The sequence below is a fragment of the Callionymus lyra genome, chromosome 15 (assembly GCF_982586985.1).
Source record: "Callionymus lyra chromosome 15, fCalLyr1.hap1.1, whole genome shotgun sequence".
Classification (NCBI taxonomy): domain Eukaryota; kingdom Metazoa; phylum Chordata; class Actinopteri; order Syngnathiformes; family Callionymidae; genus Callionymus; species Callionymus lyra.
This window is the reverse complement of record NC_141832.1, coordinates 22723625-22746738: the sequence shown is the minus strand read 5'-3', so window position 1 is coordinate 22746738 and position 23114 is coordinate 22723625. Positions and strand designations below refer to the sequence as shown.

At 37.1% G+C, this 23114-nt stretch overlaps 2 protein-coding genes across 4 annotated transcripts in view; one reads left to right on the top strand and one right to left on the bottom strand.

The window, feature by feature from the left end:
- The window catches only part of znf385c (zinc finger protein 385C), a 175922-nt gene extending 163627 nt beyond the window's left edge, over positions 1-12295 (top strand). For all 3 annotated transcript variants that reach the window (XM_087808491.1, XM_087808492.1, XM_087808493.1), the window contains 3 exons: positions 2419-2517; positions 3541-3630; positions 7710-12295. In XM_087808491.1, coding sequence (XP_087664617.1) covers positions 2419-2517; positions 3541-3630; positions 7710-7937 — 417 coding nt within the window. In that variant the 3' untranslated portion in view covers positions 7938-12295. The remainder of the gene's footprint in view (positions 1-2418; positions 2518-3540; positions 3631-7709) is intronic.
- Positions 12296-18499: 6204 nt separating this feature from the next.
- Positions 18500-23080, bottom strand: nkiras2 (NFKB inhibitor interacting Ras-like 2). Its single transcript, XM_087808503.1, has 4 exons — positions 23057-23080; positions 22452-22572; positions 21302-21543; positions 18500-19265 (listed from the first exon to the last, which is right to left on the bottom strand). Exons 2-4 carry the CDS (start codon positions 22543-22545, stop codon positions 19023-19025), a joined length of 579 nt encoding a protein of 192 aa, XP_087664629.1. The 5' UTR covers positions 22546-22572; positions 23057-23080; the 3' UTR covers positions 18500-19022.
- Positions 23081-23114: the final 34 nt, after the last annotated feature.

Genomic DNA, 23114 nt, shown 5'->3' with positions numbered 1-23114 from the left:
ACAAAAATAGAGCATAAATGAAACCAGAAAAAATTAATCAAGATCTAGCTTTCTGTGTGCTTTTATAAATAGAAACGGACAATCTCGGCAGGTGTAGCATTTGTGTTAATATGCTTCTTGAGTCTCGTCCTGAACTGCAGGGGTAAAGTCTCTCAGGTCCAGTCGCACCAGGCTTTGTTGCATAAAATTAAGTCTACCGGCCATGGAAGTGGCCCCCGCGATTAATGGGAAAATGGAAGTGACTGCACGTAGTTAGCAATTACCTGACACATCAAGAGATTACACCGCGAGGTTTGACCGAGATGACCTTGGGCCGACACGATTGGAGGGGCCGCGTGGAATGATGAATGTGCATAATGAGAATTTAAGGAGAGCAGTGAATCCCAAAGATTGTTTGAGCGTCATCCTGGATGTGGAAGTGTGTGTTTGTGCTTCTAATTTAAAGCAGCAGTTTTGGTTACAGCCCGTGAATGGAGCCGTTGAGAGCAGCTTGGTTTTGCACATATTTTTCAAACAGCCTGTTTTCTTTCTTTCCTTCAGATTCGGCTGATTGATATCGTCTGACACTCTCACACACAGCGAACCTCTTCAACCAGCATCTGTTAGATTTATTGCTCATCATTTGTCCTATTTTTTAATGGTTTGAAATCATCACTATTGTTGCTACAGACATTTCAAACATAATTGCTGCATCAGTCATTGAACTAGTATTGAAATACAGATCTCCCATTATACCCCATCCACACAAGCCTTTTTCCATCGCTTATACGAGATCAGGTTACACACTTCCTTGTCCCTGAAAAACTTCAGCCCTTCTGTGGTACACCGAAGTGTTCCCTAGCCGACCAAAAAGTATCTTCAGGAGAAGGAGTGGTTCTTCTTTGAGGCTCTCGTGGGTGACTGAGGTTATTCCTAGAAGGGAGTTCTGTCTTGTGTGCTTAAAAAAACTTTTTTCAATGTTTTTTCAGATACTACCCAATTGTTGTAGCTTTAGATGAGCTTTTGTCGATTTTGAGCACTTTAACTGAAAGAATTGTGGTTTATCTCTGTTGGGTACACTTGCTGATTTTTTTTATTGAGAAACCCCATTTTTTTAAACGTGTAATATCCAGCTCTGCTTATGTTTAAGTGTTGAATTAGGAATGACCTATTATTCAGTATTAAATACTGAATTTATTTTGTATTTCCAGAATATTGTCTGCATTAATTGTAGGGATTAAGCGACCTAGCGTAACAATATTTTTATAGACATAATATCCTGGTGTTGCCAGAGTGGAAAGGTTCTTCAGTATCGCGACCCAAGCATGTCATCACTGCTTTTTGTCACCCCTCAATCTGTAGATTTTCAGCTAAATGTGTAACTGCTGGGATGAAAATCAGCTCCTGTAACTTGGTTCCAAAATGGGTTGAACTTCCTTTCCTAGTTGTAGTATAGATCCTTACCCAAGATCATTTGAGCTCAGTCACTCTGGAGAGACTCAAAGTAGAACCGCTGCTCCTCCTTATTCGAGAGAAGCCAGTCAAAGTTAGCCTGGCCACCATAATGTCTCCCGGATCCCTTGTTGGAAGGTGATTCAGGTATATCTAACTGGGAAGATACCTCCGGGCATTTCCAAGACAAATTGTTTCCTCTCAAAAGACATAAAAATGGTTTCTGAGTAGAGGAGAAAGACCAGAACACTATGTTATGGCTTCAAGCCTGTGAGCAACCCTCGGAAAAGTGCTAGAAGATGGATGGATGAATGGATGGATTGGAAGGATGAATGGATTCAACTGTACTGTGAAGTGAAGTAAAATAAAATGAATAATATAGTTACTGTTTAAGCAAATCTATCATTCTAAGGTGAAATTTACAACAGTGCAGTCTCGATTGAAAGAATACTATTAAGATTCAAGCCTGGGGTCGTGTGCAACTCTATCAAGCTCAGGAATGTAAAAAGTGTACAAACATGAAACATTGAGCACTGAGGTACAAGTACAAACGCTTTAGAGGAAAGTTCTTGTGTTTGTTGTGATCGTAGTGCTTCACTCTCAGATCCTTCTATAAATAAGAAAAATGGAGAAAAATAATTGTGTTGCTTTTCTTAAATGGTATTATTGGGGTGAACAGACATCCAAGTGAAACACTGTTATTCAGGGTAGTTTATTTCTGTATACGCCAGTTTCCTCCCGCAAACCACAAACATGAGGAGAACATCATTTATGGTGCACATTATCAACAGTGAACCTTTAATTACTTCTTGACGTTCTTTGGCAGCTTCATTTTCCCACGACAAGTCAATTAAAAAAAAGAGTAATTTCCTAATGTCACAGCGTTTGCTCAGTCCACCTCAGTGCTCGTCTTTTTTTCTATCAAGTCAGCAGTTGATCAACAGATGCCCACCAGCCAACTAATGCTATTTCCTCGTGTCTCCGCAGCACATGAACAGCAGACGGCACAAGGACAGGCTGGCCGGAAAACCACCTAAACCCAAATTTGCTCCACACAGCAAGAGCCAGCCAAGCTCCAGCTTAGCGGTTAGTCTCAGCATAAAGACGGAGGCTTCCCAAAACTGTTGCAGCGACACAAGTGTAAACATAATCTCTCCGAGGAACGAGACACATGCTGCACATATACACGACTATTGGATAAAGATGGTGGACAAAAATGTTTGACGGATTACAGATTATGTTTGAGCTTTCAAATTGGAAAGAATTGAGTTGAAGCACAAAACTTGTTTCGGGATGTTTGAGCACTTCATTTATGTTGCAGTAAATATCTATAAAAGTGTGTTTATCTAGGAATATGTACACTGTTAAACCAATTTAATCATGAAAAACAAGATTATATTTCATAATTGTATGAATACAATCTAAAAAGTGGAGAGAAGAGGAAGTCAGGAACAAGAGAACATAGATTGTGTAAATCATGAGAGTTAGAAGAGTCAGAGTTGAAGATGCTCATTTATTCAACGGAATTTATTCAATATCATAAAGATAGATAACTCTTGTAGAATAAGTAAGATACAAAGTACAAATGTATTTAGTTTTGAAGAAAGAAAAACATTTAGATCAGCAGGTTACATGAATATAAAAGATTAATTTCCACAGAGTTTTAACACGTATAATAAATTCGCATCATCCATTGATACTCGAAAATAACCATCTAAACTGTAAAATAGGAATAGAGACAAATAATAAGATGATAAGGCACAATCATATTTGAATGATCTATCTAAATAAAATATCAATAGAACTTATTTGCTCAATCCAATTAAAACTAAGATCTATTTATAGCAAGTGTTTATCCACATTCATGTTAGTGTGGACCGACTTGACCTTTACACTACATGCGCACACACGGTCAGACATATTGGCCCCGAAGTTCAGCGGTCCCCCGGTGTCACCGAGGTTAAACACACTCCTGCTCCGGTCCAAAATAGTTCCGTCGCTCCTGCTCGGACGGCGGCGGTCTGACTCAGCACTCCAGATAAATCACATCTCTGCTCCTGTCACACACACTCACTCCTTCCCCCGCTTCCCTTATCTCTCCTCCCGCAGAACGTGAGATGGAACAGCTACGCCGGAGTGGCCGTGTCCGCCATGAAGAAAGCGTTCGGCCAGTACAACCTGGCCTCCCTCTCCTCACAGGTCAGTGACAGAAGAGTTCAGGTTGGTAGGAAGACAGCGACAGTAATGTTGGACTGGGTATAGCAGGTGGAGTTGAGCCTCACAGGGACTCATCTTTATCTTGTAATACTGTAACCACAGGGTTATTGATAGAGTCAATTGGTTACTAGTATTCCTTTATCTTGGTACTCTGTTTTCCTCCCTCAGACCAAAAACAAAAATGTCCTTCCTTTTAACCATAAGAGCATACAGAGTTGATGATCAACTTAATGGAAGTATCAGCCAAAACTAGTATTTCACTACGAAGAAAAAATCAATGATCCAATAATTGACCATAGACCACAATTTTTCAATTTATTTCTTCAGATTTCCCAAGAGTACTTTGGTAATTCAGAGAAAACAAACGTTAGTTCTATTGAAGACAAATCTTGACAAAGAAAAAATAACTACTCAAATTTGTTAGATTAAAAAAGTTGAAAGATTGTGTCTCAGAAGGCAAATGTCTGCCCAGAATCTAACCATTTGACTTTTGTAAGTAATTAAGTAAGTAATTAATATTTATATAGCGCTTTTCTAGACCAGGGTCTTCCTCTCTCTTTGCGCTTGATGGATCTACTGACTCCTTCAAGAAACATCTTAAGACTTTCTTATTCGTGGAGGCTTTTCCCTAATTTGTAACCTAAATTTGTTTTTCAGAAATTTGCTATCTGTAGCTGGTGCTTTCAATTGATTTTTTCTGAAAGATAGTATCACATAAATGGAGCTCAGGTTATTAATAAAGAATTAACTTTATTTTAAAAATTAAATTACAGAACCTTTATCAAACTGGTTGAAGTAAATGAAAACTATATTGTTATTATAAAAGAAAACTTGATCTACAATAAGAAAATGTGAAAAAGTATTTAGAGTTCTCTTGCTCTGTCAAGGAACACTAGGCAGGGAACTGTGACTCGAGGAAAACTTACCCAACCACATCCAGGCCATGTTAAGTTAACCAAAATTGAATCAACTTTTAAAACTAAATTCAAATGAGAAATAATCATCAATTTTCTTAACCCGTGTGTTTTCTCAGCTTTAATGTGACACAAAGGCCTGAAAACAGATGTATTTGTGGTATCCCTTGTGTTGTCTTTGGGTCAAGGTGATACCACAAACACATTTGTTTTCAGGCTTTCGGGTCACCTTGACCCTGAGATAACACAAGGGTTAAAACGTAATCTGCTTCCAGATCAATCTGCCACCTGTCTTAACCCTAGTGTTATCTCTGGGTCAAGGTGACCCACAAGGTATTGCTTTAAACACATTTGTTTTCGGGTTAAAACAGTTATTGTAACAGTTAAAAACAGAACAACAAGCAACACAATAGAAATCCATGGACTGATATAAAAGAAGTTAACAATAAAGGGAGTGAAACCAAAATCTATGAGAATGATACATTGAATTTCCTCTTTAGCTCGGATTAAACACCATAATCCAACATGGGAAAAAAAAAATGAATGCACGTTCTACCTTAAAACTCTTTTCAATGAGGATTTAAGAATGCATTATTACGAGGTTCTTTAAACTATACTATTAATATGTTAAAGAGTGGGCAACATCTCACAATGAAACAGTTATATTATTTATTTTAAAAATATTTTTTCTAGTTATATGTCATCCCTCGACAACATTGTACATTATATTGGTCAAAAATGCAATAAATGTTGTAGCTAAATTTCTTTTAACCACTTTGAATTAACAAATTCTGACCTATAAGCATTTTCTTAATCAGCATCATCTGTTAAAGTGCTGGATGCTTTTTTCTAGTGTAGCCTTGAGCATTTATTCAAAACTAAATTTTCCACACAAAAGAGCAAAGATAACGCAAATGAAGCCGCACACTTAAGCTGAGTTCTCTAAACACTGTTTTCAGACCAGTTTTATTTAAATCTACAGGAAGTTTCACATTGTCGTGGCTCCATCTATTTCAATAAATACATTTACTTTCACCAAAGGTGTGTTGTTTATCATTATTTATCACTTTGCTACTTTGCCACTCAACACCAAACACCCGCCAACAGCTGCGAGCAATATTTAGCATTGACAAAGAACATTTGTCAATGTTTTTCATGGGCACAAGCGACAAGTTCTTCTGCTCATCTGACAAATGTACGATCCTTTCAAAAGTGGAAACATTTAATGATGTTTTTGAGCATAAAAGTCTTCCAAAATATTCATGTTTAAATGTGTCCAAGGTTTACATTGTGCAGAGCAGAGAAGCATGTTTCTTATCCAGCTTGTGCAAATGTTAGCACTGCTGCATGTTTTGATTTACACTTGTCCTGATGGAAATAGGCGAAGGAACGTTCATGCTGTGGTGCTGGCATCGGCCTATTGTGTGGAATGACTGGTCATGCAGCGAGCTTCGGTCGAAGTGTGAAGCGATGCATGGTCACTCATTCATCCACAGAGCAGAACAAGAATGTGTTGAAACAATGCATTTGAGAACCATGTTTGGCCAGTAAACATGCTTTCATGACCCAGGCTCACAGCAGCCCACGTCCCACCTATGCTAGGTTGACCGACCCCTTTGTCCTCCGCTCAGCTCGTACATCATTTAGAAGCACAATGACCAGATTAATTCCTTAACCATGTTTGTGATTCAACAATTCAATGCAGTTCTTATTGTCATTGTATTGACCTTTAAACATATACGCAGCAAAACTCTTACATCGACACTGAATCTTACCTAAAGATTTAAGATAAAGTAGTCTTTTCGCAGTTTTCTATATAAAAAGGGACAGATTTGCAGGCAACCATTGGAGTATTACATTCATTCTTGAGCTCCTAAAGCCACTACATTACTTTTATTAAATTATAAACACATTTTAAAGTGATCCATCAGCCACAGTTATGTTAAGTTATGAAAGTCACAACTCTTCTACAGCAGCTACTAAATGAAAAGTTCCCACTGGTTTCCTTTTTTAACTTGAAAAATGTGGCATAGGTAAATATTATCTTACTTATTTTAGGATGATGATTTTGTTAAAACAGAGTTTTTAGGTAATTACAAAGAAGTTTTGATGAGACGAGGGTGTATATTGCGTTATAACACATTATAATGCATTTCTTAAGCTTCATAGAAATATGTTATTATGTATATATATATATAACATTGGAGAACTGAATGCATAACTCCTAATGAATTGTGAGTATTATAAGTATTACTCAATCTAGTCATGACTCGAACAACTGCTCACACACATCATTTTTAATGGGATTTATTTAAAGACTTTGAGGAAAGCGATTTTTAAGGTTGTTAAAATATATTTTCATTTTGAAAACATGTTCTAGAAGAGAATTACCTGAATAGAATGCTATTTGTTATTAGATTATACAATGTTAATATTATATTAAAACAGTTTAAATAGCATAATTCAATTAGTTAGACTACACATTAATTGTGTCAGAATAACCTTTTGAGTCATTCATTTAGATTTAGTTACAAAAATAATGATATAGATGGATGGAGAGTAAGACTGATGAATAGATCCTTCTTTTTTAGCATTGTGAAACATTATTTCTCGCAAACTTAATCTAACTTGTGAGGTAAAATGATCTTGCATGGACTAATGATTTCATTTATAATAAGATCTATTGTGACAGATTAAAGGGTGTATATCTTAATGTTGGCAGTGGCAGTGAAGTATAATGGAAAATACTACTTGAAAATGCAGGAAAATCGATGGATAAGTCAATTTAAATATTAGAACTACAATGACTTACTTAATAAAAGTGTTTTAACACTTTAATAGTTTATTAGTTAAACGGTTCAATTGTTGGTTGAGGTTAAACAGTAAAGAGATTTCCAAACCTTTAACATACAAACGTAATTAAATACATTTGCATCACAAACTGATCACCAGCACAGTTAGTGATGCGGTTGAAGAGGACACTTCATAAGTAGGTTCATACTTGCATTGAGACAAACACATGTTAAACACATATCAAGACAAGGGCATTGAGCAACGTAACATAGGTGGGGACGCACACCGACGTGAGCCTGGGTTGTCCCTCACTCTTTTCTCACTTCTCACCATCCCCCCTCATGTCTTCTCCAGACCAAACTGGCTTTGCAGAAGCAGCTGACCAAGAGCTTGACTACTGGCTTCCTGCCCAGCCCCCTCACCCCACCAACCCTGTGCACAGTGGCAACTAACCCACTGGCTCTCCGCCACCCAGTGGGCACCACCTTCATACAGTCCCCCTTCCTGGGCCCTGCACTGTTTCGGCCCGCTCCTGGGCCCCTGCGGGCCACACACACACCCATCATCTTCTCCCCCTACTAAAGACTCACTTCCCTCTTCCTCCTCCCCATCCGACCGAACCCCGGCCCTCCTTCAGTGTGACCCACTTGACAAAGGCCACACGCAAACTATGCAGACTGCCTGACTAAAGAGTGCACAAGTCATGACTCTCTTAAGGCCGTGCGCCCAGGAGAGATGTTCCTAATTTAAAAGGCCAAGATTTCCCATCATGCCTTCTTTCTGCTCCCTGGTCATGACGTCAGGAGCAGCACAGGCCTCCAGACACTGACTGGTGCACAGAGGCCGCTTTTATAGCCATTTCATGGGTCTAAGCAGTTTGGATTCTCGATATTATTGTGTAATTTATTAGAGATCGACTGTAAACTAGATGTTTAGTGTGGTTGCCACAAAATAAGGTCCCTTTACTTGATGCTCTTCAGAAACATGTATACATATGTTCATGATCAAACTGGAAGTTTATCTTAATCTCCTCCTCTTTCCTTCCATAGGGGTGTAACAGTGTTAGACCGGTGGTCGTGTTCGGTGCGTGAAAGGAAAAGGATCTTCACAAATGCTTTTAACTTCTTAGACTTTTATTCCCGTCCAAAAACTTTAATGATGTTAACTCTACTTTGTCATGATGACATTCATGAGCTGGAATCGTTATTTCTGAAGAAATCTGTCATTTATATTGTTTTATCATGTTACATTTATCTCTAACCAAAATGAGCCGAATTCATTTACCAACTAAAGCTAATACAGCACATAATACATATGTCAGTTTGTACTTATCAAGAGCTTCACATATATTTTAAAAACATTTACAGTATATTTATAATGAGTTAATGGTTCAGAAAGTTAGAAGTAATTTAATACTCTTTCCATTTTACCAAACATTTTCTAATTAACAGAGTACATATTTATTTATTATTATGTGATTAAGACTTCATAGTGCTTAAACATGAGGACCTGCTCTGTGCACATCAATTTTAAATTTGTTTTATTTAAAGTGTCAAATTCTAATAGAGTTATATTAAGAAACTTAACAGTTGAAACTACACTTTATAAGAGAAGAACCATTGAATCACAATGAGCAACAGTGGTGAAGAAAAACTTCCTTTTAACCGGCAGAAATCTCAAACAGAACCAGACTGTGACAGAGTGTGAACGGCCTTCTATAGGGAGTATGAAAAAGAGAGAAAAGAGAAAGAATAGACAGAGAGATCATAGAGTGTAGAGGTGAGTCAGCAGAGTCCAAACAAGACCATCCTGGATCCAGTCTCTCTCTGGATCGAAACAGGGGTGATGCTCAGACAAAAAGTAAATAAAAGGGCTCTGGGGAGAGGACAAGCTGCAAGTGTACATGTGTTGCAACATTATAGACAGAAAATAAAAAAGAGAGAGAGAGTGTGTAAAGAACTCCAGCAAAAAAAGGAATCAATATTGAGTAGATTTTATAAGAACAAACAGCGCACAACAGTAAATCCTCAGTGTGGCGTTAATGTCTACAGACTCCGATGGAGAGATACAACAGAAAAGATTGCTCTGCTGGTCAGATCAGTTCTTCACTGGGTTGTAAATATATTCACTGTAAATCTACAGACGTAACAATAAACGTTATGATGTTACAGAATAGTTTATTGAAAACACCTTTTCCTGCAGCACCTTAACAGCTTACCTTCTCTGCGCTGTTACACCCCTGCTGTTCCATTTAACTTAAACCGCATCAGTGTTATTCCTCACCTCCATGTTTCTGAACTCGTGTGCATCCTCAGTCTCATACTCACACACACCCTCTCCTACCCTGTACACCCGTGATTAGCTGCTTGTTAATGTCCACAAAAGGTCAACTTGTCAACTTGAATTTGTTCCTGTTTGCTTGCCAGCTTTCCCCCCTTTTGTTCCCCCCCCCCCCTCCTGCATCATTCATGGAAAGTAGCTTGAGCACCAACTGCACCCTGAGATTTTGGTCCAAACAAAAAACATGAATCAATGATAATGCTGCAATATTGTAGTCCCTCTAAAACAGGTTTAATTCAATTATGATGTAGTTCATGTGGATATGAGTTCAGTTTTGGGGTCTCGTTTGTCCAATGACTTGATTTAAATCAGAAGTTTATTTACAAACAAGATAAATAATTTCTTTTCGAGCTTTAAAGGGCAACTAATGATTGGTTTAAGTGTGTCTTAAATAGATGTTGGACCTCATCAGTATGTGTTGGTTTGTACAAAACTCTCTTTTAATTAAAAAATGTGCTTAAACCACGCCCACTGAAACCACTTAACCATACCCGCTCTGCTGTGATTGGTCCAGCATCACGGTTTGTCATCGAGCGTCAGGAATCCTGGACTCGTTGTATAAACAAAGTGGTGCATGATCACAGCTGGCTGGAGAAGGAGTGAAGACCATTATTACGCCATAATGGACTTCGCTCTCGTAACCTCTCGTTCGCCGAGATTTCAGACGGGGGAGAACTTTATAAAGTAATAAGCTCAAAACATGGTCATGATGAGGGACTGTAAAAAAAATATGTTAGTCAGACAGGAGAGTTGGAAGTTGACATTAGTTGCCATTTAAAACCAACTAAAGGTTTATATTTCTCCTTCTAATGCTACTGAACTCTGGACTGTGATGAGGAGAGACCCAACTGCTGTGACAATTGACTCCCTTTTAACCAATTTTATTAAACGCAAGAGTGATATAAGAGTCATCCTAATGTTCTGCGTCATCACGGATGATTATATAACATGTATGTACCAGGGGGTTACCAGAGGGAACTACAGGGACGACAAGTCAACAGCCATAATAAACAGGATTAATCTCGAGGAAATAAAAAGCAGCCTTTGATTTAAAGACCAAAGCTCCCTTGTTTGTATCTATTGTTTTCCCTGCATGACCTTTTTCCATCCGCTTTCGACCTTCACACCATTCCTCCCTCACGATTAAAAAGAACAACAGACTTGACGGCGTCTAAGATGTCAAGTTGATCAACATCCCGATGTGTTGTCTGAACACGGCGTAGGTGGGAACAACGCACAGTGCCGTGGCAACCACATTAAAAAAGCACCTTAAAAAAAAACTGTTTTTAAAAAAGCAATGAACATTCGTGTTGGTCGTCATTTAATTCTTCCCTTTTGCTTTCTCAACGAAACAATCAGGTTGTTGTGTATCCATGACTTTAGACGAAGCTCATATTTAAAGCAATACATTGTGTGTGTTTATGGTGTGTTCTCAGTGTCAATGGCTGTTTCATACATTTGTGACAAAAAGTACAACTATCCGAGGTGATGACCTTGACAGTAGACGCTCGTGGCCCCCGATTGTGACTCTCGGCTGTTTCCATTTATAGCGGGGGGGTCAAAGGAGGGTCCTTCAGTGCCATATGACATTGGTGTTCCACATCTGAGCCGGAAAAACTTCCAATGAGCAAAAAAAAAAAAAATCTTAAAAAAAAAACATCAATGTTGCTGTTCATGTGCTATTATTAACTCACCCCACCTTGAAGTTCTACTGACATTCTACTCATCTGACACAGACGAGGTCTCTCGAGGACTCCGAGCACCAATGTCATCCTTCCCCCGCCACTCATGTCCTCTTAAAAGTTCTGGAGCAAATCCTATGCATTTTGTTTTCATTGTGCAATATGTATAGTCGTCTGTGATGCAGCAGTGCCATCTGTCGTGGAAACCATGTGATTGCCATCAAAGTACTCGTGATTCTATGGAATATTTGATCCTGTTGTACATTTGTGTTCAAGGAACCCACAGTCTCTTCAGACGAGGGAAGCCACCGGGTCTCCCTAGATTTCCTCCTGTCGCACTCAGTGAACCAGCCAGCCTTTAATCTTCGCTGTTCCTTTCTATTGCTCTGTTTTAAAAAGACCTTTCTTAAAAAGAAAACATCTAGAGGAGACAAATTATACGTAGGAATCCTAGAGTAAGATAGAGAATCTTTATCCGACTTACTATCTGTATCGCAAGAAGTCGCTATTATAGATAAGAGTAGTTATTGTAGACAAACCAGGGGAAGAAAAAAATACTGTGTCGTTTATTCGTTTGTTCATTTACATGAGTTTTTTTTTATTAAGATAAAATATTTAAAAATAACTTTTTTTTTGAGTGACCTTCTATTCCATCGTTGAATTCTGTAATTCAAGGCCTTTTTTTAGAGAATATGGTACAGTCACATGACCAGGCCTTCTCAGGGGTGACAGATTGAAGCGATGCTCACGTGACCATCCATTCAGGGTTTCCCTCCACTGCTCCCGAGAGCAGCAAACACTGTACGCATGGACGGATCCGCAGCAGAAGAAGATACATAATAATATAAAAAAAAGTGCTGTACTATAGCCTGAAGAAGGGATGGTTTTTGGAAAATAAAGCTTTTAGAACTTGTCAAATGGTTTGTTTTTTGTCTGATTTTAATGTTTTTTTGTGTGTGTGCAGTAAACCAACAATTCAAAGAGGGAAAATGCTTCAAGCATAAGGTTGATTATTTTACCCTAAGAGAAGTGTCAATATCTGTTTGTTCCTGGAGTTCAATTGTGATTTGATAGCACTTTAAGCCTTTTCAGAGTTGAATTTAAACATAACAGGTGTGTCAGACTCCAAAATGATAACCAAAATCCTGTTCCAGGGATGAACGAAATGGGTTCAATATTTGTTGCCAAGTCAATAACCGACCATCATTTTAGGTTTTAAAAATAACTTTGTTTTCGTCATTTCAGCATTTATGCCGTTCACTACAAATGATTTTATCGAATTTTGTTGAAGTTTTTTTTTTTAAAAACATCTTTTTATTGATTTTCAGATATTAATACATACACCTTGACACACACACGGAAGAAGAAAAAAAAATTAAAATAAAAGGTAGAACACAAAAACAAAGAAAGATCCCACCCTCCACCCCTGTGTTGAAGCTATTTTTGACATTTGTTTTCTCTGCCCGCGATAAAAACGATGTTTGCAAACAGAGTTAGTTTTGACTTTCAATTTTGAGATAACCTTTATTTTACGTCTCTTGTGGGCCAATATTTGGTGGTACCGAGTTTGCCTTGTCCTTGGGTTTTGATAAATGTGTATTACAGAAAATTAAAAAAATGTTTCACTTTTGATTTGATTTTCACCTGCATCATTGACTAGGAACAAAAAAATAAACCACAAATTTAAGTGTAAGGAGCCGACTTGAGGCTAGTTTAAAAAATAGTCTAAAAAAAAGATATGTTTCAACTCGCAAATACACATCAAGCGTTTGACGCAAGAACATAATAAAATGTTTTATATTAAATCATAATAAATCATAATAATTTCATACTTGTGGTGGCATTTGAACCGACAACCCTCGGTTAATTGGGCTCGAGCCACCAGTTGAGCCACTGCCAAGGTACTGCTAAAAACTTGTAATGCAATGTTTTATCCTGCTGAATATTGACGTCATCATCTCATCACTTCAAACTTTTGAAATGAAGCGGACGACACAGATAACTTAAATGTGCTAAAATGCTTCATATATTTTATTCATCTGCCAGCAAGTAGAGAGGTGAAGGTAAAACACAGTTTTAAAAGAGATGTTTTGAGCTTTATTCTAACTTTGCTAATGATGTTCTTTTCTTAGTATTTCAAGGATTCTTTTCACTTCTTGAGGCCAGACCACTTCTATCTACGTCTCTCACTCTCAAATCCCAAAGCTGCATGTTTTCCAGGCACTTCAGAAAAAGACTTCTGCAGTTCAGCCAAGAATGAGTGAGTTTTCAAAGAACCTGAGAGTGGGTTACATTACACCAACTCTAAATCAGAATTACCAATAAATGGGAAACTATGGTCCTTTACGAAACATTTATAATGACTTCATTATTGGACTTGTTCACTTTAACAGCTTCAGGACTACATCTACATCAGTGGGTTTTTTTAATTATTAAAATTGCAAGTTAATCTTTTGCTGCACCCTTTCATTCATATTCTATTGAGTTTCTCGAAGACACTGTTGACCTCAACAGAGCCATTAAAAAGATCAATTCATGCAAAAAGCAATACATTTAAGCTAAGTGGATCATTGGTACTGAATTTATAAAATAAAATGTTACTTTTAAAATAGGTCAAAATAAGTCTACAGATCAAGATAAAACATTTTAAAAAAAAACAACGTATTATTATTAGGAGATTTTAGAAAAATGAGCAAAAGTAATTTGCATTTGGTTATAAAGAAAAATCAATGAATAAAATTTAAAATGTCATAATAATGAATGTACGGGAATGAACTGTGAAATATATGTGTGTGTGTGTGTTTGTAATAATAATATTAATAATTATTATTATAATTATTATTAAGTATCAGTTTTCAGCCTCGATTACTACATTGTCTGTTGTTGGTTTTAGCCAAGAATTTCATTTCAGTTCAAATGACGAGGAAATAATGGATGAGTCTTTATTGCTGTGAAACAGTTTGTTGGATGACAAGGTGTTATGTTGTTACCTGCTTCAATTCAAGAGCACAGTTACAACTTCCAACACTGGTCTCCGTGTTTTTGAGTGAAGATGATCAAGGATGGTCGTTTACGTTGCGTCTCAACAAAGGTATGTAAGCTATTGTGTCTTAATATGTAAAGCATTTGTTGAAATCTTGTTATTTAGAAGATTTTTTTTTGTATATCAATTAATAAAACATGTGTATTTAAGCCACACGTGTATTTCTGGACACGCAATGTTGTAACAAATCTTTAGTGCCATCTAGTGTACAATCGAGGTATTAATATATTTTAAGGAATGACGAGGAAAACTTTTATTTTGTTTTATGCCATCTTTAAGCATATACAAATAATAGAATTTTATATATATATATATATATATATATATATATATATATATATATATATATATATATTTCATTCATGTTCAGGATATTGCATATTACTGTATATTATTATTTATCACAACGTTGTATACAGAAATATGTATTTATTTTTATTTATGGGAAGAGGAAAGTAAGATTAAGTAATGTTTGAATAAAAAATACTGTGTTTGTTTAGTGCACATATATTAATAAGTGCATTTATATCTAGAAAAGTTATTAAAATTAAAACAAATATATAACAGATTAAATAAAATATCATTGTATATACACTATTTATACACTTTTAGCTTTTTTGTATATTTAAAAAATTGTATAATCATACAATTCATATTTTTAGACGTACTGTGTGCTATTTTGCGAGCCACTTTCTTCAACACTGTTGTGTTGCTGGTTTCCTGGTGATAAACTTTCACTGTTGATGTGAATCATCTCATGGTGTGATCTCTCTCTCTGTGGATAGAACAGCTGCTCCTCTGATGAGACCTCCTCCCGGTTTAAACTCCCGAGACTTAAATGTATGCTGGAGAGAAAAGCTATTTTAAAGTGGAGCGTTATCATCTTCACCTCTTCAGTTCATTATGAAGAACATGCTGGAAATTAGATGGTACAAGATAGCTGCCTCCAGGGAGACACGCTAACACGCCGGTAATATCATTTTGTAAACGTTCCACTTGAGGTTTCTTCATTATCTCAAGTTAACCTTTCCTGTTGGCGTCGTGTGAGGAAGAGAGAGATAGTTTGCTGGGATATCACACCTTCAACTTTTCAAGAGCATTAAATAATAACATGACTTTACAACATGATATTGTTTTTATCCATTTTTATTATTCCAAAAATATATAATATCCTAATTTGATTTTTTTAGTATTTTTTGTTGTTGTCATACCTCAGTGAAAAGTGTAGTAGTACTTGTTTCCCCATATCATCCAGATCTAAATCTGGATGATATGGTATAATGTTTCATATTTAAGTCAAATTAAATAATCTCTGCTTTGCATTAAAATCCATGTGCTCAGCTTTACTTCAGGTCGGGTAAAGCTTTCACACTGAGGGTAATATAACAAATCTTAAGATGGTGCCAGTAAGTCTCTGCTCAAGGACACCATCTGCATAAGTAAAGTGATAATGAGGTTAATGATGATGAGTTCTCTCTGGAAGACATGGACTCAGGCACCTTTTCGGGAATTTGCGCTTGGAACTCGAAGACGTCTCTGCGATATATCTCTGCTTTGCCAACGCCTGTGATCATGTAAGTTGTTCTCAACTTTTGCATATTACACTAAACGAGCATTTTCTCTTAAACTCATTCCTGTGTCCGTGTCCTTCTTTACCACCATCACGTATCGAAACCCCAAGAAATTAAGTGGTTAAACTTATTTCTAACTTAGTTTCTCCCAAATGTGACGAGGACAAGGAAATTACTTTCCAAATCTGGCTTTTATATACATCTAGGTAAGAGCTTCCTGAGCTGGGATATCGGGGTAAAGATCTGTAAGATGTAACCAAAAAAATTTAACAGAGAAAAAAAATAGAACTATAAATAAAATCATTACAATTTTGGGTTTTTGAAAGGTTTTCTTATGACTGTCTTTGGCTATAGAGAATTACTGCTCATTCTTTTTGTGGTACAGGTAGAGCACAAAAATATATATATACACAGGTATGTATATATGTATATATATATATTTATATATATGGGTACAGGTAGAGCACAGCCAACTATATATACAGTGCCTTGCGAAAGTATTCGGCCCCCTTGAACCTTTCAACATTTCGCCACATTTCAGGCTTTAAACATAAAGATATAAAATTTTAATTTTTTGTCATGAATCAACAACAAGTGGGACACAATCGTGAAGTGGAACGAAATTTATTGGATAATTTAAACTTTTTTAACAAATAAAAAACTGAAAAGTGGGGCGTGCAATATTATTCGGCCCCCTTGCGCTAATACTTTGTAGCGCCACCTTGTGCTGCAATTACAGCTGCAAGTCGCTTGGGGTATGTCTCTATCAGTTTTGCACATCGAGAGACTGGAATTCTTGCCCATTCTTCCTTGCAAAACAGCTTGAGCTCAGTGAGGTTGGATGGAGAGCGTTTGTGAACAGCAGTCTTCAGCTCTTTCCACAGATTCTCGATTGGATTCATGTCTGGACTTTGACTTGGCCATTCTAACACCTGGATACGTCTATTTGTGAACCATTCCATTGTAGATTTGGCTTTATGTTTTGGATCATTGTCCTGTTGGAAGATAAATCTCCATCCCAGTCTCAGGTCTTTTGCAGACTCCAACAGGTTTTCTTCCAGAATGGTCCTGTATTTGGCTCCATCCATCTTCCCATCAATTTTAGCCATCTTCCCTGTCCCTGCTGAAGAAAAGCAGGCCCAAACCATGATGCTGCCACCACCATGTTTGACAGTGGGGATGGTGTGTTCAGGGTGATGAGCTGTGTTGCTTTTACGCCAAACATCTCATTTTGCATTGTGGCCAAAAAGTTCGATTTTGGTTTCATCTGACCAGAGCACCTTCTTCCACATGTTTGGTGTGTCTCCCAGGTGGCTTGTGGCAAACTTTAAACGAGACTTTTTATGGATATCTTTGAGAAATGGCTTTCTTCTTGCCACTCTTCCATAAAGGCCAGATTTGTGCAGTGCACGACTGATTGTTGTCCTATGGACAGACTCTCCCACCTCAGCTGTAGTTATCTGCAGTTCATCCAGAGTGATCATGGGCCTCTTGGCTGCATCTCTGATCAGTCTTCTCCTTGTTTGAGATGAAAGTTTGGAGGGACGGCTGGGTCTTGGTAGATTTGCAGTGGTCTGATACTCCTTCCATTTCAACATAATTGCTTGCACAGTGCTCCTTGAGATGTTTAAAGCTTGGGAAATCTTTTTGTATCCAATTCCAGCTTTAAACTTCTCCACAACAGTATCTCGGACCTGCCTGGTGTGTTCCTTTGTCTTCATGGTTCTTTCTGCGCTTTAAACAGAACCCTGAGACTATCAAAGAGCAGGTGCATTTATACAGAGACTTGATTACACACAGGTGCATTCTATTTATCATCATCAGTCATTTAGGACAACATTGGATCATTCAAAGATCCTCACTGAACTTCTGGAGTGAGTTTGCTGCACTGAAAGTAAAGGGGCCGAATAATATTACACGCCCCACTTTTCAGTTTTTTATTTGTTAAAAAAGTTTAAATTATCCAATAAATTTCGTTCCACTTCACGATTGTGTCCCACTTGTTGTTGATTCATGACAAAAAATTAAAATTTTATATCTTTATGTTTGAAGCCTGAAATGTGGCGAAATGTTGAAAGGTTCAAGGGGGCCGAATACTTTCGCAAGGCACTGTATATATATATATATATATATATATATATATATATATATATATATATTTACATGTATAAAAGTATCTGGGGAAATGATATATACAAAAGAAAATTGAACAACCAAATCAATTTTGCCATTAAATAAATTCTACACTTTTTTATTTTAATTTTACATACATTATATTAAAAAATTAAATTTAAAAATTTAAAAAAACAAGTAAGCATAAAAAAATGTTTATCATTGTAATTATTGAGATGAAAAACCTTCAAAAAAAACTAATAAAACAAAGGAAAGGGGGGAGAATGAATTCCTAAAACAAGAACACAGAGTACTCTGTCACATGATATTTCAAATTGAAAATTATTTAGAAAGAAAATAAGCTTTTATACAGTATAGCCACTCAATTCAAGTCACTTGGGAGTTCAACTGTGCATTTTATTCAAAACAAATTTGGCAATTTCAGCAGTGACAAGAGAAAACAATTCCATTTAAATACATATTTGTGCTCTTGACTTTCACCTTCGTGTGTCACCTGTTGAAGCCCAGGATTGTCATCACCTTTGACGATGTAACAGCAGCTGTGTAACTGGTTCTCATGACAACATATGGCACGTACATTTCATATCAGCAAAAAAAAAGATTTAAATAATTGTATCGTTAAAAGGTATCCTAAGAGATTGCAACAATTCATACACGTGTAACTTCATATGTCGGTCTAACACTTAAAACATCAGTCACATGGAGGAGCACAAGATCTTACTCAACGCCTTCAAGCAAGGCACTTTGTCATTTGCGGGTACGCATAAATAAATAAAAAAACGTGAATACGTTTAATAAATCAACCTTCATGACGTGAATTGTAAATTGTTGCACGGATTAAAACGAGGCACGTCAACACACGGGTGCATCATCACTTCACTTCACATTAAAACACGACTCAGCTGTCGGTGGAACCACTGCTCTTGTTCTTGTTGCGACTGAGGGGGAACGTGGACTTGCTCTGAGGCTGAGTCATTTTACTGGCCAGGTACACGAAGGGCTCGATCAAGGAGCGGCGATCCACCACAGACAACTCCCACAGACGCACCTTCTCATTTTTCGCCCAGTTTTGAGCCATGTTGGCATCGACGCGTCGCTCGTCCTGCTTGTCCAGCTTGTTGCCCAGAACAACGATGGTCACCTGACGATGACATGAAAAATGTACACATCACAAGCTTTATTTAACAAAACATCATTATTATTATTATTAACATTATATCAATAGTTAGTATCAACCAATACTTAAGGATGCAATAGAAGTTTCATACAGGAAATGAAAAGTGAAAAGGTGCAACGAGAATTTTGACCCGCTCTAGTAGAAGAACTCACATTTCTCCGATCCTTAAAACTCTTCACTGGCTTCCAGTTTCTTTCAGGATCAATTTTAAAATTCTGGTTCTTCCTTTCAGATCTATTCATGGTCAGGCTCCTCCTTACATCAGTGATCTGATCCAGCCTTACACCCCAGCTCGGGCTCTGAGGTCTGTGGATCAGAATCTACTGATGGTTCCTCGCACACGGTTCAGGACCAGAGGAGAGAAATCCTTCCAGGCTGTTGCTCCTAAGCTTTGGAACGATCTTCCTCTCACTCTGTGTTTGATGATCTACTGACTCCTTCAAGAAACATCTTAAGACGTTTCTTTTTGTTCAGGCTTTTCCTTGATTTTCTGGAACAGTTGTGTTCTCAATTTTATCTTGACCTTTAAAGTATATACTTTATTGAATATTGTTTTGATTGTTTAAGCGCTTTGTGACCCTGGTCTGGAAAAGCGCTATACAAATAAAAATTACTTACTTACTTACTTATATCAAGACACCCTTAGTATCCATGTCATATTGATGCTGGCATGTATGACCTTTTACTTTCCTACTTATTACTTTAGATTAAGGCTGTGTATTGGCAAGAATCTGGCGATACAATACGTATCACGATACATGTCTGACGATACGATATATTGCGATATATTGCGATACTGTAGGAACAACGATATATATATTTTTTTTAAAGAAACAACACTTTTTCTGGCTTTTACTACAAAGAAATGAGCAAATACTTTCTCTAATCAAATGTGAAAGTGCTTTAAATTATATATATTTATAAAGTAAACTTATATTAATAGAGACGTGCATTAACAGTCTCAAACAAGCTGGAGCAACATTCAATATCCACTAACTGTCAGTGTTTAGTTTTTTAACTTTAAACTCTGTTTTCAAGCCAAAATGAGTCCAAACGCTGATGTTAAATATATATTTAACCTTTGAAATAACATTTTACTTTAATTCAAAGTTATTTTATTTATTATTTTTTGTAAAAAAATAAATAAAAATCAGTTGATCTGTGACTAACATGATTTAAAAATAAGTTAGTAAAGCATCTAACGTTGTTATGACTAAACTTAACTTATTTAATTCATTTTTGTGTCGTCATTGATCGTCTTGAAGTTTGTTAAATTAGCGAGTGTCCGGTTACGTCTCACACACACAGAACTCAGCGCTGTCAGCCTTTATTTAACCACTATTAAACTCTATTTATTAGATCGAGGCAAATTCCAAAGTCAACATTAACACTTACAAGAACGTTTGTTATTGTTGACTTTCATGTGCGACTGAACGGTTCTCTCGTCTCTACAGAACAGCAAAGTTAACTGCTTCATTTTGTTTCGTCTTAATCGTTTCTTCCATCTGCTCATATTCTTTGTCATGATGCGTCTTTAGATGTTTAATAAAAATTGCGGTGTTGAATCTTCTAGCTTGATTTCTCCGCCTCCACACCTCCGTTCACATCTTCACTGCAGCAGAGCCGCTGCTGTGAGCCACTGCTGCACCAGCGTGTGACATCAGCGCAAAAATATCTATATATTTTAAATATGGATACAGAGATATTGAATATCGATACAGTATTGTGACTAAAAATATTGCGATATATAGTAATATCGATATTTTCTTACACCCCTACATAAAAATTATATTGCCTAGAAGTAAGCCAGAGAATGGGACAGCTATAAAGTAAGTAATATTTATTTATATACTATTATTATTTATATATTATTATTTATATAAGACGCTCATCACAGAGGTATGTAATCATTACTACTTGGTTTCCTCATTTCTGTTCAGAACTTTTAAAATATTGACATTTCACACTGCTTTGATACAACCAGCGCCGTGTAAACCTACCTCTTTCTTATCTCTATGACGGTCAATATCCTTCTTCAGAGCCTCCATCCTTTTGAAGGACTCTTTGCTGTCAATGCTGTAGACGAGCACGAATCCGTCCGCGAACGAGTAGTAATGACGAGGAAACTCCATCCCATCCCGCAGTCCTCGAGTGTCATAGAAGCGCACCTGCTCCCGCGTGCCTCGGTCAGTTTCAATGGAGCCGATGTAGATGTCCTCCAACGTCTCCATGGGCTCAGACCCTGACAGGTACAATGTTACAGTAAATAGACAGGATTGTATTTCTTACTGTACAGACAGAAAGAGCAGTTTTCTAGCACCACATAGCACATTTTTATTTTATTTTATTTTACTTAATACTTATTTACTCTACATAACAGAAGACGGCATTAACTTTATTGGTGCGTATGAAGCAGAGTTGGACTAAGAAGTGACAGAAAAAAATAAGATACAGATTTAGAGTGATTTATTTAGATCGACTACAACTGACAACATCAGAAATATTCAAAAGTCAACAAACACAGTTATGGGGCGAAAAGACAAACAATGAGCTTCATGTAAGTAAGTAAGTAAGTAAGTAAGTCATTTTTATTTATATAGCGCTTTTCCAGACCAGGGCCACAAAGCGCTTAAACAATCAAAACAATATTCAATAAAGTATATACTTTAAAGGGCAAGATAAAACTGATACCACAACAGGAGTTCCAGACAATCAAGGAAAAGCCTTAACAAATAAAAACGTCTTAAGATGTTTCTTAAAGGAGTCAGTAGATCCATCAAACACAGAGAGAGAAGAAGATCGTTCCAAAGCTTAGGAGCAACAGCCTGGAAGGATTTCTCTCCTCTGGTCCTGAACCGTGTGCGAGGAACCATAAGTAGATTCTGATCCACAGACCTCAGAGCCCGAGCTGGGGTGTAAGGCTGGATCAGATCAGTGAATGTATGTAAAGAAGGACATGATGAGGACAGGCGTGCCTCGGGATGATGATCTACACCTTTTAAGGGGGAAGATGACCTGTGGTGGCAACTCAGGACACTTCCATTCAAAATCTGTTATCAAGCTGGCTTAAACTGAGCAGAAATTACAAACTCCAATGACACAAACCCCACACCAGATCACTTGCCTTCTCAACAAATCGAAACAACGTACCTGCGACATGATTGGCGTAGAGAAGTTGCTCGAGGACGGCCGTCTTCCCAACAGCTGCCTGTCCACACACCACAACTTTGCAGCTTTTGCCCATGATGATAAGAAGGGTAGACAGCAAAGGCTGGAACAAAAGAAATACAACGTTTTACAGGATGCACTTAAAATACGTATGCTGATCATATGAATAAACAACAATCACACTATTATAAGCATTAAGATATAATTATAAAATAGAAATGTCTTATAAATGCGTGTTAAAGGTTAAATTATTTCCATCTTTTGATAACCATTTTTGACTGAGGCCTTCAATTTAAAACGTTTATTTAACTTAATGTTGTTGCAACATTTGCCAATTTTCGAGAAGACAGTTATTATTTTTGATTTATGCTTTGTAGTCGCAATGTTTTTGTCTAGTTGCCTTTTTTTTGTTGCTTTATGTAGCTTAGCATCCGCTGGCTATGACAACCCGAATCCTGTGTTCGGGCGCATTTTTAAGACAACGTGAACAAATCGGTCAATCCGAGAGTAGACATATTTTAAATACACGGTGGATGTTTGGTTTAAATCGCTGCAAATACACTCGAGCATAGCTGTTAGCGACGTACCTTCTCGAAAGGAGCTACTTCCTGTTTACAGATGACGTAGCGACTGCCGCATGAAGCC

Bases quoted from the DNA above. Each gene is read 5' to 3' on its own strand.
- nkiras2 (XM_087808503.1), bottom strand. From the start codon at position 22,545: ATGGGCAAAAGCTGCAAAGTTGTGGTGTGTGGACAGGCAGCTGTTGGG. The intron at 21,544-22,451 runs GTACGTTGTTTC...TGTACCTGTCAG, and splicing joins CTACGCCAATCATGTCGCAG to GGTCTGAGCCCATGGAGACG. The intron at 19,266-21,301 runs GTAGGTTTACAC...TGTCATCGTCAG, and splicing joins GTCATAGAGATAAGAAAGAG to GTGACCATCGTTGTTCTGGG.